Genomic DNA, 18,572 nt, shown 5'->3' with positions numbered 1-18,572 from the left:
CACGTCTGGCACTGCAGGATTTGAGTCCCTGGCGGCGTAGTGTGTTACTGATGGTAGCCTTTGTTACTTTGGTCCCAGCTCTCTGCAGGTCATGGACTAGGTCCCCCCGTGTGGTTCTGGGATTTTTGCTCACCGTTCTTGTGATCATTTTGACCCCACGGGGTGAGATCTTACGTGGAGCCCCAGATCGAGGGAGATTATCAGTGGTCTTGTATTTCTTCCATTTTCTAATAATTGCTCCCACAGTTGATTTCTTCACACCAAGCTGCTTACCTATTGCAGATTCACTCTTCCCAGCCTGGTGCAGGTCTACAATTTTGTTTCTGGTGTCCTTTGACAGCTCTTTGGTCTTGGCCATAGTGGAGTTTGGAGTGTGACTGTTTGAGGTTGTGGACAGGTGTCTTTTATACTGATAACGAGTTCAAACAGGTGTCATTAATACAGTTAACAAGTGGAGGACAGACGAGGCTCTTAAAGAAGAAGCTACAGGTCTGTGAGAGCCAGAAATCTTGTTTGTTTATAGGTGACCAAATACTTATTTTACCGAGGAATTTAACAATTAATTCATTAAAAATCCTACAATGTGATTCTCTGGATTCTTTCCCCCCATTCTGTCTCTCATAGTTGAGGTATACCTAGGATGAACATTACAGGCCTCTCTCATCTTTTTAAGTGGGAGAACTTGCACAATTGGTGGCTGACTAAATACTTTTTTGCCCCACTGTATGTAAAAGCCCACATACAGGCGTGTACATGATTACAGATGCACAAAGGAACTCAGATTTATACAACAGCACAAACACAGATGGCAGTAATCAACATAACAAGCTTTGATGTTTTCTTGAGGTGAAAGATACTCACAGGGAGGTAGAAAATAAGAAACTGCAGCGGCTGTTTAGCCCAAGAGCAACGAGCAGAGACTGAAAGGCCACTTAGAAAATGAGAAGCGGCTAATATGCTCCGTAAGTAAAGCCATTACAGGGTTTGGGGAGCTAAACTTAGCAAGGCCAGGGACATTTAGGTGGATCTCATTTGCAGAAGCCAGCCTTGGTGCTCCCATTAAAAAACAATCAGCAGAGGGGAATTAAAAGGCAGGCGCTCACTTTGCATTCCTCGTTGAGATAGAGAGCGCTTCGGAGGACCTCCACACTCAGCTTCACCTCCTTCAAATAGCCCTCCTCCTGGACATATAGAAAGAGAATGTGTTTACATCAGGGGTGTGCTACTTTTGAATCGGCTCTCAGAAAATTAAAAATATATAATGCAGTATGGCCCTCAAATGAAACTTGTGCTTGTCTTTTACTTCTCAAATATAGATGTAAACAGATATTTCACAGAAGTATTCATGTGTTGATATTAAGCCCACGTTTCAAATAAATTCAGTCAATTAAAGAAATAGACCCTTCATATTTCCTCTTATGATAATCAATCTGAGGCTTCTGTTTTAAGGAATGAGCTACCAACCAAACAATTGAAACCCTCTGGAGAGCTGTGATGTACGCTGATTAAGCATTACTTGCTTACATTTGATGGATTTGGCCGACTTATAACTTATGAGTTAATATGCATCACCTCTAGTGAGCGGCCCAGCCCTTTGTATATTTTTCTGTATGTGGTGAAAACAGTCTGGACACCCCTGGTTTACATGTTCACGTTTAAAACATCGTTAATGCTCCATAAAATAGAGAGGACTGAGACTTCATAATCATAATATTTATCCAGAAACTTCAACAGGCCTAGAAATGTTGACTGTGGAAGTTTCCATCCAGTCTCCGCTCACCTTCCTGCGGTGGGAAGCCTTCCCGGGTCGGATGGACTCGAGGTGGAGCTGAGAGTGAGTCTTCTTCATCTGCTCCACACAGCTGTCAATAAGACCAGCTGGGACAAAGAGAAAAGGATGTGGGAATTTGTGTTGTTCACTTAGCAATAAAAGAGCCGTTACATTAAGATATCAAGAAACTCTACATTAAAAGTGTGTCTGAGAAAACTCTAGATTTGCTTACGATTGTGAAAGGTGATGTCTTTAAAGCTTTCTGACTGTCTTTGTTAAGGACTGTGGGGGGTTTCTGTTGTGTCTTTATTTTATTTTAAAATGTTTTATTATGTATGAATATGTAGGAAATAAATGAATAAAAACTGAAAAGAACAAATAAACTCTTGTTCGTTACCCTGATATAAATCCTGAAGCAGATTAATATTGCCTTCTCAATGAAAGTAGAGATTGACAGTGACAACATTCATTTTAATTGACCTGTATTTATTTTCTAAATTGTTCATATGCATTGATTCTTCCCCCTGAAATCACCAAATTTCAACGATCCGTGGGAACCGTGAATACTGCCCCAAACGTTCTGTTTTTTACCCCAAAAGACACCTCTAAGAGGGGGGAAAAAACGGTGAGACAGAATATGTTAATGCTTCCAAATTTCAAATAACAAACAGAAATAGCTGCTTAATTGACCAGAAAAACTCTCCCTATCTATTTGAGTTCTGTCCTGAAGCAGATTCACATTGCCTTCTCAATTAAAGTAGACGAAATGGTCTTTCATGGACGCGGTTCTGTTTTCCAAAGTGTTCATATGCCTTGATTCTTCCCCCTGAAATCACCACATTTCAAAGATTTTAATGATCCGTGCGAACCGTGAATACTGCCTCATAAGACAGTGAACAGCGTTATTATTGATTTGACTTCTATACATTTTGTTAATTCATTTTTAGGATTTGAGACCTAAAAAATGTTGTGACTCCTTGTTAAGGCGAGACACTACAGGTGAATAGGGTACTTTTTTTAACTTAAAGATATCAGCTAGAAATGTCTCCAGATAATGACTTACATTAAGAAAATTGTTGTTTGTATTACAAGCTTTCTGAAATAGCATGTTTAAATATGCAAATGAGCCATATTCTCATTAAATATGCGCATATTTTAACACATTTCAGGAACACAAATCTGAACTTTGGATAAAGCCAGTTTCAAAATTCTTGTTTCATTTTGTAGTCATATTAGAATCTGAGGCTTTTACAGAAGGGATTTTGGATATCTCTTTTTATCACTCCATAAATCTGAAAATACTGACCCTAAAATATCAATTTTCGCCATGTTTTTAGGTATAACATGTTATATAATTCAGGCTATGAATGATATATGAGCAAACCCTTCTGTAAAAGCCTTCAGAATATTGATAGGAATATAACTGGAAGGTTTGGTGTATGTAAGTGCTACTGAAAAAGAAACCGTTCATTTAAATTGGAGTACTATTGGATGTAAAGGGGAATGTGAGAAAATAACTAATAAAGAATAAAAAAGAGGGGCGAACAAAACTGTGAGACTGTGTATGTTAATACATCTACATTTCAAATAACAAAAAATAGAAATTTCTGGTTGTAAAGATAGACGCAGTGTTCAAGAAACGCTTTCCACTCTATGACCTGTATCACATGACTTATGGGGAACCCCCAGAGAAAAATCTAGTGACCCATTTTTCACTTTTCAACAGGTTTCCCCGTGTGCACAGTGAGTTTGGGGGATTTACCTTTGGCTGCGTGGCTCTGAGCGGAGCGGCTGCACGATAACAGCGCCATCAGAGCTCGGGCTGTCGGCTTCTTCAGAGGATCCTGAAAAGTCCTCTTGTCCAAACTCTGCATCCGACGACAAAGAGGGAACGTTATTATTCAACAAAATCACAGACGCTCAAAAGATAGCATCTAATGACTCAGACGTACATAGCTTTGTGTACATATAACATGTATGGTTGGGTAAAGAAATGGTAATAACGATTAAATCCTTTGATTCAAAGATCAATTAAAATCCTCTTTCACGACCACACAACATATTATTATTAATTATTATAATATATGATGATGTGTGTAATAATAATAATGATTATAAGCCCTATTGGTTAACATTAGATCACAGCTGAAGAGCAAAACAAATCAAGGATGAACTGAAAGGATTATTTCCAAATAGCTCCATCTCCTGGAAGGTCAAGTCTGTTCAGCTTCTGTGGTTCAATGTTTATTTTAGAAATAGCCGGTTTGTATTGTGTATTCTGTTGGCTTTTTAATGACTTGTTTTCATTGTATTCTAATGTTCTTTTCTAATGTGTTTTTGAGCACTTTGTGTAGTACTTTAAAAGTCCTTGATGCTGAAATGTGCTGAAATTAGATTTTCTCGAAGGAAAACGTTTTTTTGTTTAGTTTTGACAACATTTTTCCCTACTTATTCTCCAATAATAACGCCGAGTCTAGACAGTCGTACCTGCAGCAGAAGGTCACACAGCTGGTTGGCCGAGGGACCGTTTAAAATGTCCCACAAAGCGGAGACATGTTTAGAGTTTGTGACCTCTGCACCCTTTGTCTCCTCGCTGAAAACCGTGCTGAGGAACTGCAGAGCCGCTGTGTGCAGAGCAGAGTCTGCCAACTCCTCCGCCACACACACTGATAACGTTCCTACACACACGGGGAAAATAAGAAGAGTGAGTTGTTCTTTTATTGAATGACACAGCATTAATAATCACTCTGAATCACAGCGAGACCAAACGGCACATCCATTGGTTTAAATCCCCTGATATTTGTCCGTGAACACACTCATCATTTCAATGCAGACACGCAGATGCCATAAACAAGCACACAGAGACATAAATACAAGCAGAACAAAAGCTTCATCTTTCACTGGACTCATCACGTCTCCCTGCTGGGCCATTAGTCACAGAGGAAGATAAGGTGCTGTAAGGACGGGATGCAATTATCCACAAGCAGCATCTGTTCAGGGAACTTAATACACACAGTAATGACGTTAATATGATAGAATATGAGGGGTTTTTGTCTGTGCAAAATTACACATTAAATGCTAATCCTGGGTATTTAGCTCAATCAGCAGAATTAATAACAGTTATCAGTCATTCATGAATCTGGAAAACATGTTTTTAAACTCAATGAAACGCCTTCTAAAAAGACAATAATCTATTAGGATAAATGGTGATTAATGATCCATAATGGGTGCACAGAGAGAGACAGAGAGACAGAGAGAGAGAGAGACAGAGAGAGAGAGAGACAGAGAGACAGACAGACAGACAGAGAGACAGAGAGAGAGAGAGACAGAGAGAGAGAGAGACAGAGAGAGAGAGAGAGAGAGAGAGAGAGAGAGAGAGAGAGACAGAGAGAGAGAGAGACAGAGAGACAGACAGACAGACAGAGAGACAGAGACAGAGAGACAGAGACAGAGAGACAGAGAGACAGAGAGAGAGACAGACAGAGAGACAGACAGACAGACAGACAGAGAGAGAGAGCACACACACACACACACACACACACACACACACACACACACACACACACAGTACTAACCTTCAGAAGCATTTCTCTGTTTGGCTAGAGTTTTGTGCAGTTGTTAAAACGTTAAAAAAAAACAGACAGACAGACAGAGGGTGAGGGTGTGTGTGTGTGTGTGTGTGTGTGTGTGTGTGTGTGTGTGTGTGTGTGTGTGTGTGTGTGTGTGTGTGTGCGTGCGTGCATGCGTGTGTGTGTGTTTGTGTGTGTATGTGTGTACCTGCAAATGTGTGCCAGCGCCTCCCCAGCGCAGCGGAGACAGATGGGTACGCTGCAGAGACGTCCCTCCTCACCAGAGTCGCCAGGAGCGTCAACACGTCGGCCCAGAACACACACACACACACCCGGGAACCTGCGTCTGAGAGGAAACACTGAGTCACACACTTTGTGACACACACACACACACACACACACAGAGATCACATTGTGCGACATACTGCAGGGAGAGAGGGAGACGTGTGGGAGGCAGAAAGTACATTTACCCAAGAGATGTACTTAAGTCTTGTACTTAGATCTGTGTGAGTTACTTAAAAATACAAGCTAAAATCTACAAACCATTATTAAAGATCAAAATAAACGTACCAGCTGCAACATTAAACGGAGAAACAAATTAATGTGATAATAATCTGATTAATAATTATATACTTTTGAGCCCTTTAAACAACAACAAGCAGTAAAATACCACATCACGCAGCACCGATATTAATCTGAATGGATCTCAACTTTTCTTGCGAACAAAAATAAACGTCCATGTCAATTTTGATTAACTGCTTTGTTGTGAAACTTTGATAAATTATGCAAACTCTATTTTTAATAAAGCTCACTGCTATTTCATAGAGAGGGTATATTACAAGCCAGGTTTGACCCATGACCTCGGCTGCTTAATATTCTAAATTTTTCTTATACTCTTAAGTATGAATAAACAAAAATAACCACAATAATTGTTCTGACCTAATCCTTTGATATCCAGCATGAGCGCAGCAACCAGAGCCGTCAGCAGCTGTTTGAGGAAGTCCATCTGACCAATCAGCTGCGAGCTCACGGTGACACATGACCCCAGCAGTTTGCAGAAGCCGGACAGGAACTGAAGCTGTGTCACGAACTAGAAAACACACAAGACATTTTTCACAGGTCAAACACACACACGCATGCAGACAGAATGCACACATGTATTAAGCAGCTAAGGTTAGAGAACATATACAATTAAGTTTCTGTACTAAGAATAGGCTTTTTGAGTATTCCACCCACTCTTAAATCTGTGTGTGACCTCATTAGACCTGAAGCACTGTGCTGTACCAACACACTGTCTTAACTCTGAAAACCTGGCAGAGTGTCTCACCTGGATCTTGATGTCTTCTCTCTCTCCTGGTGGCACGTTGGGCGTCTTCAGCTCACTGAGACACGTCTCGATCGGCCGAACATCCACCAGACTGAGGAGGAAGAGGAGCATGATGGGAAATGTGTGTGTAAGAAACTACCTAGAGGGGATCGAGGCTACAATCAACATGTATTCTCTACAGAGTCAAATATATATATACATCATTAATAAATACTGTGTGTTTAAAGAGCTCAGTGTTCAATTTAAACTTCAATCCTCTCATTTCATCACCAGACTGGATTCAAGGAAGAAGAAATACCCACTCTACTGAGTCAAATAACCATAGATGTTTATTTATATCATCTTTTATAGTTATTTAAAAATGACCATAAAACGATATGTTCCCACTCATTTCACAAACACATCCTTCTGGGGTGTTTTCCTGATTCCCACCCTGCAGGGGGGGACTCTCACCTGGCCAGAGCGCGCAGGATGTGATGGTGTGTGACGGCGCTGAGGGTGAATTCGGGCAGGATGGACAGCAGGTTGGTCAGCAGGCCGCAGTGAGACGTCATCAGATCTGGGGTTACCATCGATACGGGATCTACGGCCGTCGATTGGTCGCCGTGTCGGGAATCTGCCGAAGTCAACGAGTCGCTGGAGTCCGTCTCACTCTGACCTGTGAGACACGAGAGACACGAGATAATAAGAACAATTACTTATTATTCTTAATTCATTATCCTGGCCATACCTTTTTTGATCCACTGTCCAAGGTCTTGCCAGGATAACAAAAATTATTCTGGCAAGACCTTCTTTCACCAGAAAGTATTTCTCATTCTCTCCGAGTTATTTAATATAAACACAAATGTGTGGACCTTTTAAATATCACTGCCCACAACCGGGTTTCTGAAAGTACAAAGAACTAAACCATAATGTGTTACTATAACAGTGAAGGCATGTGTACCTTGAGCCGTCAGTCTGCTGGCTGGAGCGTCCTCAGTGACGCTCAGTGGGGAGGGACTCTTCGGGGTGTGTGGCCCTGAAGCCCTTATCTGTAACGCAGAATATAAAGATGTGAGGAAGGATGCATGACATCATGAACATGTAAGTGTAAAGGTATAAAGGTATAAGGTGTTACCACAGTGCTGGATGTGGAGAGCGAGCTGGACGGCCTGCTGGAGTCCACAGGGGGGTCACATCTCCAAATCCACAGAGAGCTCTCAGAGTCTAAACACACATGAAGACACATTCTTTTCTTTAATAGAATTAACTGCGGACAAATTATGACTGAAAAATACTTCTGTATTTATATAAACTATACAAAACAACGTACATGTTCTCATCAAAAGTGCAACTGAAACTGTAAACTGGGCAACTGTATTTTATCTTAAAGGGGACCTATCATGCAAAATGCACTTTTGTACGTCTTTTCTACATGAACATGTGTCCCAGGGAACTCACCAAGTGTCAGAAAACACAACCCTCCTCCATACCCAAATCTCTTAAAAAGGGGCTGCAACAGATTTGATACAGACTGATCCAGATTTGAACACTTCTATGAGGTCACAGAAGTGGCGCTACGGCTATTGGGCCAACTCCACCAATCAGGAGGAGACAGCCACGGACATTGCCGTTGGAAAGCGCTGGAGACGCTGTAGTACATATGCCAGGCCTGTAGATGGTGCTGTTCTCACAGAATCAGCCCATGAAAAGACAGTGTTACATTGAGCAAAATGAGGAATGGCTAAAATGCATGATCTGTTTGGTATTTTGAAAAATAAAAAGTATAAATATGCCTTATATAGGTATGGCCCTACACTATATTATTCAAATATAGCATGATAGGTCCACTTTAAGTTATTGATGAAATTCAGTTTTCCACTCTGGTTTTTGTATGCATGCACATGCTTCTTATATACAGTAGGTACATGCAAATACACACAGTTGTGTTTTTTACAGATACAAATACATTATACAATACATTTCATTTCATTTGTTCCGTTCATGGTATGCATAACTTAATGTATAACAATTATTTAGAAAACATGTCTCTATAAACACGGCGTACCCGAAAAGAAGCAGGGAGAAGAACATAATCTGATATTACCTGCCCCTTTCTCAAAACAAATAAATAGTTCTTATTCACAGCCAATCATAAGAGTACCGTAGGAAAATAAGAGAAACACAAAACCGTACACAAAAATACTTAGTTCCCACTTGACAGTTCACGGAAAGAAACAAAACAACAACACCAAAACACTTGGAACTTTTTGATGAATAATGAGACATGTAAATAAACCCTACCCAGTGACTGGCTCTCATGGGGTCCCCCGGCCCGAGGCTGCAGGTGGAAGGTGAGCCGGCCTCGGTAACATTTGGAGGCGCAGAGAGCCACATGTTGGAAGTACTGACAGTGATACAGAAGAGCCTGCAGCGCTGGAAGACCCACCAGAGACACGCCCGACTCTTCATCATGGACACAGGGGTGCTGCAGGAGGAGAGGAGTCTTCATCAAACTGTTTTTAGGACTTCTACTGAGATTTTACTGGGCAAAAAGGAACAGAGGTGAGAAAAAGGTTGAAGGTAAAGTCATCTGGGCTCTGTGTTGAACTCTGTCCGAACCGTAGACTGTTTATAATGTCTGAGAGATCACTAGATATATTTTCAAACTAAAATGTACTTTCCAGCTTTAGATGAGAAAGGGATATAGAGTAGAGGGCTATAGGAATGAGTCCTCAAAAATGTGAATTAGTCAGAATCGTTGCACTTCTAGTTTCCTCGTGTGGAAGTAAATATGTTCTTCGTCCGATTTGTCTGAATGTCCAGGGTCTCAGTGCATGGCCTGCTATATATACAATATTTCGTCCCCAGAGCAGAAACAGAAACACTTTCATTTGTTCCCCTTAATATTCTAGATTCATTGTCGTCTTGCTTTAACAACTGCAGTAGATCTATCAGTTGGAAACATCACAGAAAATACACTGCTGCAGTTACAATACAATACATACAATACTGAAATAGCTTAAGTTAAATAGCATGTTCTTTTTTATTCAACTGTAAGAGCCACTGCTTTCTTTCTTTCTTAACCTGATTGGAGCTTTATATATTTGTCCTGATTAGCCTTTTTTATGGAAAGAACTGGTTAAAGAGTTATGGAATTCCAAATTAGGATGCTATTGGTGTTTTGACAGAGATTTAAAATGTGTTATTTTGGATGCGAGCGCCCCAGTAGAGCTTCAGTTCTAGCAAACAACCCTGATCTGACCCTGTAGCTCCAACAAGAGGAGGGTGTGAGGAGGGGGGAGGGAAGGGAGAGAAACTGAAAGAGAGAAAACAGTTCATGGTCTATAAAAGCTTTTCAACGGATTGGCAGAGCGGCTGACCTGCCAGTGGGAGTCCTTGGCCTCCTCTGCGTTGGCAGGCATGGGCATCACCAGCAAGTTCTGCAGGATGAATGCAGCCTGGACACACACACACACACACACACACACACACACACACACACACACACACACACACACACACACACACACACACACACACACACACACACACACACACACACACACACACACACACACACACACACACACACACACACACACACACACACACACACACACACTGCATCAGCAACAGTGCCATCTGCCTGCTTTTGGCTGGTAATACAGACAACAGTCTAGGCACATGTTCAGCTCCTCAGAGTCCACAGTTCATTTCCTGTTCAAACTCAAATGTGTCTGGGTTGTGCAGAAGAGCAGAGTTGCAGATCAAATATCCAATGTACACATTTGAACCAGGGGGCTTTTCAGTGTGTACAGAAAGAAACCTCCTTCTCCCAGAAGAGCTACTGCGGAGGGATCCCTCTCCTGGGACAGACCGACACACAATAGATATTGTGTTCATATATTAAAAAATAAAATGTACCTGAGTCGAGAAGAGAGGTCTAAGGCATGTCTATTAAGAATTGTATTGACGGCAGCCCTGAAGTGCATCACCATTAAATGGTTGAAACCAGAACCACCCACCTATAACTGCTGGATTCAGAGAGTGTGGGACCACATGGAGCAAATAACATATTTATTACGCCTACAGGAAAATACATGAATCAAGCGTTTGAGCATTTACTAATACAGTAAGAATTGTTAACACTATGTTACAGTATGTCACTTGTACTCTCTCTCCATCATTATTGTTTTATATTATTATTATAATTTATATTTATTTACTTTTATTCATTATTGTTTATTATTATTTGTTATTTATTTTTCTTATTTTCTAAGGTAGGCCATCTTTATTACATGTTCTATTTGTTTTAGCCCTGGAGTGGTACTCTGTTACTAATACTTGAAACCTATTCAGGATTGTATTGACACAGCTGGACAAACTGAGAATGTGACTGAAAGATATATTGAACTGTATTAATGTCAGAAACTAAAACAGAGACAATCCAAATGTTACCTCTCTGCGGACCATGCTGCTCTCCTGCTGATCCAGGAGGATGTTGAGCAGCGTTCCCCACAACCCTCCACTGATGTTCTGACAGCTGGCACACAGAGCCTGACACCCGCTGGACCCCGAGGTCAGAGCGGCCCCCAGACCCAGAGAGGAAAACCTCACCTGAACCCAGAGCGAGACGGGATGAGGGTAGGAAAGAAGAGTGAATACATACGGTGAAGCTGTACTGACTCACAAACGTGGGACATGGGACACCTAATGTTGGGAACATTCTGAATGTCCTCTTCCAACATGAGACCAACATGATCACAAAGGTATCCCAACTGTAGCTGTGAACATGACAGGATGTGTGATTACCTAGAAGAGCATCAGGACTGTTTGAGGCATATGATAGCTATGTGATTAACATGATGATTCAGCCTCTATGGAGAGAGACATATGACAAGCATGCTCATTTCTGACGTGGAGCTAATCTGAAGTAAACATTGAATAGACCCGGTATTCCTCCATCTTGTGACTGTGTAACTCTCTCTCTTGGATATCAGCATGTGAAGGACACTGTTCAGGAACTAGTTGATGCTCTGTATGTGATGACTACTTCCATTCTGGAGAGGATCACAGATACATGGATCCTGAGATTGAGGCTCAAGCCGGGGACCAGTGAGATTTAAATAGCATTTAAATATACAATGGTGAATTCTAACTTGTCAACAAGCCTCTCAGACTGACTCGAGTTATTTTTAGTGACAGACGGAGAGTTGGTATGACTTGCCGTCAGGTGCTTCCTTTTGTCTGCGAGTTCTTCTGCAGCTCTCATGGGTTTCAATGTGTCCCAAAACTCCAACATGTAGAAACTTGATTTTATAAAGTTGAGATGGAGATTTAATAGTACAGTTTATATGAAAATGAGAAGGTGTGTGTACCTCTTGATCGCGGTCGACCCACAGAGGGATGAGCCAGGCCAAACCGAGCTGAGAGGGGTTAGTGTCCTCAGAAGACACATCATTCCCCAAAGACCACTGGGAAATGAAGTCCTGATGCAGACAAAACAGAGAGAGGAATATTGGACAACTCTTTCTAAAGATGAGATAAGAAACAGAAGGAGACACTGGCATCTCCTTAGATGTTGTACCCTGTCTATGAGCTTCTCCTAAGTGATTGAACTGGCATATTTGAGTCTAAAACAAACAACATTTGAACTCCTATATTAAGCTTGCAGTAATAATAACTATTAAAAAGTGGACTTTAGAACTAAATACAGAGAGTTAGGTTTCATATAGGTTCATAAACATTATTTTAAAACTCCTCTATCGCCTCACTTCAAGATTTAAAGCTTATCATATGGCAATTATTTTAAAAAGAAGTCTGGAAAGTAATTATTATCTAAATCTCCTGCTGATGAAGTGACCTGCTGAACTTCACGATTATCTGTGTGGCAGAGTATCACCTTATTTGACAGACATTTTTGTTTAGGCTTTAGTTTGTTTTGTTTTGATCAGCTGTTGTTTTTGTTCTAAACTCTGACACACTTTCTAAAGATGAGATAAGAGACCTTTGCAGCAGTTTGTCCACACTTGCCTTGTCTTTGTTCTCCATCAGCATCTCGTGGGACAGGTGAAGGAGGCAGATGACGGCGTTCTTGGTCACACCTTTCCCCATGAAGGACATGGAGTTTCCCCCCCACTCCACGTAAAACGAGGAGATCACCTGTGAGAAAACACACGGATCATATTGGGCATATTGGATAAAAGCTCAAGGGACTGCAACTCATTTTGTTTCATTTTTTAAATTGGACATTCATTGAGATTAAATGTTATATTCCGAAAGAGACCTGATGACAATAACACAAACAGCAAAACAGAAACAAAATGATTTTAATTAACGACTAATCCGACTACTATTTTCTACATGAATGTATTATTAATTTGGTGTAAAAGTGTCAGAAGATAGAGAAAAATGTCCATCCAAGCTACTAAAAAATCAAAGGTGATGTCTTAATGTCATGTTATGTCTCTCCAATCCTGAGAATAATCACTTTCGTATGATTTAAAACAGAGAAAAAGCAGCAAATCTAAATGTTTGAGACTGAAAACAGATTTTTCTGACCGGAAAATTATACATTCATCAATTATCAAAATAATTTAAAATGTGTTTTATTGTTTCCACCTGCTCTCATCTGACTGACAGAACTGCAGGTGATTTGGTTTTGGTACAGTAGCTAAGTGATGCGGTCTCATGTTCCTACATCAGAAGCACCACCTGTGTCAGGGTAAGGGATGATGTTTGCTTGTCATGCACCTCACGGCATGGAAAGGAAAGCTAAATACAGCTGAGACTAATTATTCTGCTCTGATGTGCGATCAGGATGTGGGACAGCGCCGGAGAGCAGCTGCACATCCAGACCGAGGAGCTTTAGGGCCCCAAAGCGCTGAGAGAACCAGGTGAGAGGTGGGTCAGAGGGTGGAGGAGAGTGATGTGTTCATTGTTATCATTGAGATGGAAGCAGCCGCCAGAGATCCTGACTGAAAAACCAAATTAACCTTCAATTTTCATTTTAATTCATGTCCGTACAAGCTGCCCATTACAGCAAACAATGAGAGGTGTTTCCACTCAGAAATAAGGTTTGGACACCTCTGTGCACGAGCTGGTGCAACGCCGTGTTACGGTATTGTTTTATGGACCGGTGAACAACGAACAGATGGAATAGGCAAGGTTGATTCATCTCATCAGCATCTTCACAGTGTGGCATATCTACTCAGTGAGGTTTGTACCGATTGCAATGCATGTCCCGTAACCACGTTTTTACCTAATTAATTCCTCAGGAAGCACTGTGCTTTTATTCACCATGTCTGTAGGCTCAGATCAGAGGGAAGCAGCACATGCAACACGTTAACACCTGAAAACAGAGTCATTACAGCTTAGAGCAAGAAGACCTATTTAAGATTGAACTGAGGAACATATTTCACACATTTTCTATTTTGTTTTTTTCAAACTCAACCAGATTTATGTAACATTAATGCAAGAGTTCTAAATAGTTGTAAAAATGATTTGCTTGTTTGTATCAACAACTTGCAGATGTGTTAGCATATTGTTAGTTATAGAGACTATGTGATGTTGTTGCATGTCAATTAATGTCTGTTTCTTAATCTGTGTTAAACTGGCCAGAAATGTAATTAAGCAAATGGCTAAATCTGGCTTTTCTCTTTTCAACATGAGTGCTTTGTATGCATGGTCTGTGTTTAATAAGGACTGACGTCTTCCCATTTTAATCAGAGAGGGTCCAAACCTGAGTGCGTTGAAGACCTACATTTTTAACAAAAGCCTTCAGTTAGAGCTGCCATTTTATGGTATCCATTTTATTTAATTGTTATGGTAATTAATTTGATGTTTTATGGACTTTTTTTGTATCTTATTTTGTTTTCTCCTTCTGCTGTTACTATCATATACAATGTTGTTGTTTGTTTTTAATCTGTAAAGCCCACTTTCTATTTTACTATATTTTGTCTTGTTTTTTTGTAATGTTAAAATAATGTGTTATTTTTATTTTTGTTTTACTTTTATGTATGCACCAGGACACCAAGTCAAATTCCTCGTACGTGTCAACCTACCTGGTAATAAACCTGATTCTGATGATTCTGATGCGAACGTGTTTTGTGATATTGGGCTATACAAATAGAGTTTGATAAATCTGTATTGTACCTCTAGCAGCCCGCTGAGGTACTTGGAGCAGAGTATCTTGGGCTCCATGTCAGCACAGTGAGAGCTCCATCCGGGCTGTGCGGTGAGGCGGACCATGCCCAGCAGAGTCCTCTCCAGGCTGGGGAGGCCGTAGAAGCGCGGGGCGTCAGACACCCTCAGACTCTGGAGCAAACGCACCGCCAGCTGGCTCTGAAGCGGGCCCGCTAACGCCAGACAGAGCCTGCACACAGGGAGGGAAGGACAAGAGAAAACCAGACAGGCATCAGAGAGGATGCATGCTTCGTAGGTAACATTAAGCTGTGACACGTGTACATTTCCCCTCTGTATGACGAATAAAGGTATTCTGATTCTGATTCTGAAAGCCAAATGATGTTAAATATGATATTTAAATTGCAACCGGACACTGAAAAATAAAGGTCCTGTGTCTGGGAAGAGTGAGACACGAGCAAACAAGACAGACATGAGAGAGGAAAGCCTTGCATCTAAAAGAAATGAACCCAAATTAGAACAAGTTAAATATTACATTTGAATTGCAACAGGACACAAAGTGCTGAGCATAAAGCGCTGTGTGTCCGGTGACTTGTCAGATGTTTCTCGGTGATATCCCTGATGTTAACTTACATGCACTATTTGTGTTTCTGTTCAATGTGTTCACTTGGAGTTTTATTGTGAAGAACCGGAAGTGTTACCGGATGTTGTGAAGTGTTACGTGGGAGTTACGTGTTGTCTGTGATATCCGAAGATGGCGGTGTGCTGAAATAAAGTGTTGAAAGTGCTTCATATTATCGAGTAACACCTGGTACTTGTTAGTGGTGTGTGACAGGCAGCAGAGGACAGGGGGGGGGGAGAGCGAGACACGAGAAAAAGACAGACATAAGAGAGGAAGGCCTTGCATATAAAAGAAATGAACCAGCCAGGTGCAAAGGGCTGAAAATAAAGGGCTGGGTCTGGGGGTTTTCCAGATGTCCCTGCTACCTGTCAGTGGTGTGTGTGACTCGGAGCAGGATTGTGTTGAAGAAGCTGCTGAGCTCTCTCTGAAGTCTCTGGCCGACGTGGTTCTTCTGCTCCTCCGATTCCTCCGAGGTCTGAGAGGACGTCTGGGTCTCCACACCGAGCAGGAGACTGAGGAGGGACGCTGACTCCTGGATAAATGACGGATAAGAATGTTGCATTGGTCCATCATTATGGATTTAATAATTGTAATGTTATGATGACAGAAACACAGAGAGGCAAGAAAGAGTAAGAGTTAAGTGTTGACTGTTGTCTCTCTTGTGTTTAGGAGTCAATAACAGCGTGAAAAAGAAAAAAGGTTGTGAGAGGATCATCTGTATTATGGTAGTTACCTTCTTATAATAAGGTGTTATCAAGTTATTGTTAAATTACTGTCATGGCTTTATCTTGGCTACTAGTTTATTTAATGAAACCTTGTGCATGAAGACATTCAAACTCACCTAGAGGAAAACAGTGCCACTTTCCACCTGCCAAAACTAAAAGTAACTCAAACAATCTTCTGCTAAAACTAAATTAAGGAGTTATAGTTAGATGATTATGGCAAAACCTTCTTTTAAGTCAGCGATACTNACAGTGGGGGAAAAGTATTTAGTCAGCCACCAATTGTGCAAGTTTTCCCATAGTTGAGATATACCTAGGATGAAAATTACAGGCCTCTCATCTTTTTAAGTGGGAAAACTTGCACAATTGGTGGCTGACTAAATACTTTTCCCCCACTGTACATGTGTGTGTAAGTGTTAATTCTGCAGTTGTTTTGGATTTACTGCTTAAAAAAAGTGTGTGTTTTAGTCATTTCTAATCCTTTAGTTTTATCTCAATCTTTAGTTAAAATATTTAAAATAAAATTAAGTGTCCGACAGTATTGCATGTTGTTCTCAGAGCGTTTAGTGTATGTCTTCAGAACTTTCACAAGCTAACCACTGGTGTGTGTGTGTGTATAATCCATGTGTGTGTGTGTCTAGGTGGTGGCTACAGGTGCTCGTCTCACACTGGCCGTCTTTTCTCTCTGGCCTTGGCTCCTATTGGACGATCCGACCATGGAGGCAGTGCTGGAGCTGCTGTGTGTTTACACCGCCAACTGCATCACAGGTGTGTCTGTGTGTTTGTGTGGTGCATGTGTGTGTGGTGCATGTGTGTGTGTCTGTGTATTTGTGTGGTGTATGTGTCTGTGGTGCATGTGTGTGTGGTGCATGTGTGTGTGGTGCATGTGTGTGTGGTGCATGTGTGTGTGGTGTATGTGTCTGTGGTGCATGTGTGTGTGGTGCATGTGTGTGTGATGCTTGTGTGTGTGGTGCATGTGTGTGTGGTGCATGTGTGTGTGATGCTTGTGTGTGTGGTGCATGTGTGCGTGGTGTACATGTGTGTGTGATGCTTGTGTGTGTGGTGCATGTGTGCGTGGTGTACGTGTGTGTGGTGCATGTGTGTGTGGTGCATGTGTGTGGTGTACGTGTCAAAAGGTGGATTTGCAAATGGTTAAAGGACTGGAGGGTTTAGATAATGCCTCAGATAATTTAAGGGTGTGACCAGTTGGATATTGTCTCGACTATATCAAAGTCAACTTAATGTCAATCTTTCAGTTTGTGTGTACAGACAGAGAGATCGAAATATCGTTTCCCACAATCCGAATCCAAAAATAAATCTATATACAAATATGTATATACCTATATATATATATATACACAATCAACAGGCACATTAATACATATGCACACATTAAGACATACATAAAAGCACAAAAACACTGGAGAGCTGCCATCTTGGGGGGTATTTCCATATTGTGTGTGTGTGTGTGTGTGTGTGTGTGTGTGTGTGTGTGTGTGTGTGTGTGTGTGTGTGTGTGTGTGTGTGTGTGTGTGGGGTAGGCACTGTGCCTGGCCCTTGCCTGCACATGGCCTCTGTCTGCGGTCAGCAATCTGCCTGACTCACTCACACACACTTCTCACTTCTCACTAAGATCCCCATTGTCCCACTTGTTGCCCGCTGAGCAACATGGTGTCTCGCTGTTCGCCTCTTCACAATGAACACAGTGTCAGGCGGAGTCTCGCTGTATGAACGGCAGGCGATGTGTGGGCGCACAGAGCATCTCTGTCTCATCATGCAAATGTTATCAAACAATCAAAGTGTATTTATATAGCACAATATCACACATTTTGCATCTGTCTCCGGGGGCTTTACAGTTTGGACAGGACATGAATGAATGAGAAACATGGAAGTGAGAGCAACAGAAAATCCCTCTCCCACGACGAACAGACAGCAATAGATGTTGTGTGTAAATTAAAAAGTGAATACGTTATCATTTTCTGATTGCTGTAAATGAAGAAGTCAGCAGATTATTTGCAGGAACAACCTTTCTGAGTGCAGGAAATGTGTGATTTGTGGGGAGGAAACAGCAGACACATTTACTCTGATGAACAGCATGCGGTCTCTTTCTGATCTGTGTGTGTCGTGCAATGGAAATCAGATTCATCTGTGGGGCAAAGCGTTCTGTGAGTTTGATTGACAGCGTTTCCTCGGTGATGGAAAGCCGCTCACGCTGTGCAGAAGTGGGCTCAGTTTCCCCCTGAAGGTTAACTGAACAGCCGTGCATGCAGCCAGGCTTAGCGTTACACCATCCACCCTCAGGCTACCTCTTCTTCTCCTGAGACGGCTGCATTTCCACCACATCTTTCACCAGTCTACCTGCTTCATGCTTTGTTTGCACACGTTGCCAAAAACCGGCTCCCACAGACGGAAAACCAAACACTTCGTTACTCTTATA

General features: G+C 41.5%; 1 protein-coding gene across 1 annotated transcript; it reads right to left on the bottom strand.

Moving 5' to 3' along the window:
• Positions 1–1,070: 1,070 nt before the first annotated feature.
• Positions 1,071–16,853, bottom strand: LOC104957611 (rotatin). Its single transcript, XM_010785256.1, has 18 exons — positions 16,803–16,853; positions 15,779–15,945; positions 14,804–15,023; positions 12,683–12,811; positions 12,028–12,138; positions 11,108–11,266; positions 10,030–10,107; positions 8,951–9,134; positions 7,785–7,873; positions 7,611–7,698; positions 7,121–7,325; positions 6,668–6,758; positions 6,280–6,430; positions 5,549–5,686; positions 4,259–4,449; positions 3,534–3,639; positions 1,781–1,878; positions 1,071–1,181 (listed from the first exon to the last, which is right to left on the bottom strand). The coding sequence occupies exons 1-18, from the start codon at positions 16,851–16,853 to the stop codon at positions 1,071–1,073; spliced, it is 2,367 nt and encodes a 788-aa protein (XP_010783558.1).
• Positions 16,854–18,572: the final 1,719 nt, after the last annotated feature.

The sequence above is a fragment of the Notothenia coriiceps genome, unplaced genomic scaffold (assembly GCF_000735185.1).
Source record: "Notothenia coriiceps isolate Sejong01 unplaced genomic scaffold, NC01 NC01_scaffold00027463, whole genome shotgun sequence".
NCBI lineage: Eukaryota > Metazoa > Chordata > Actinopteri > Perciformes > Nototheniidae > Notothenia > Notothenia coriiceps.
Note: the sequence above shows the minus strand (reverse complement) of the source record. Positions and strands in the feature narration are given on the sequence as shown.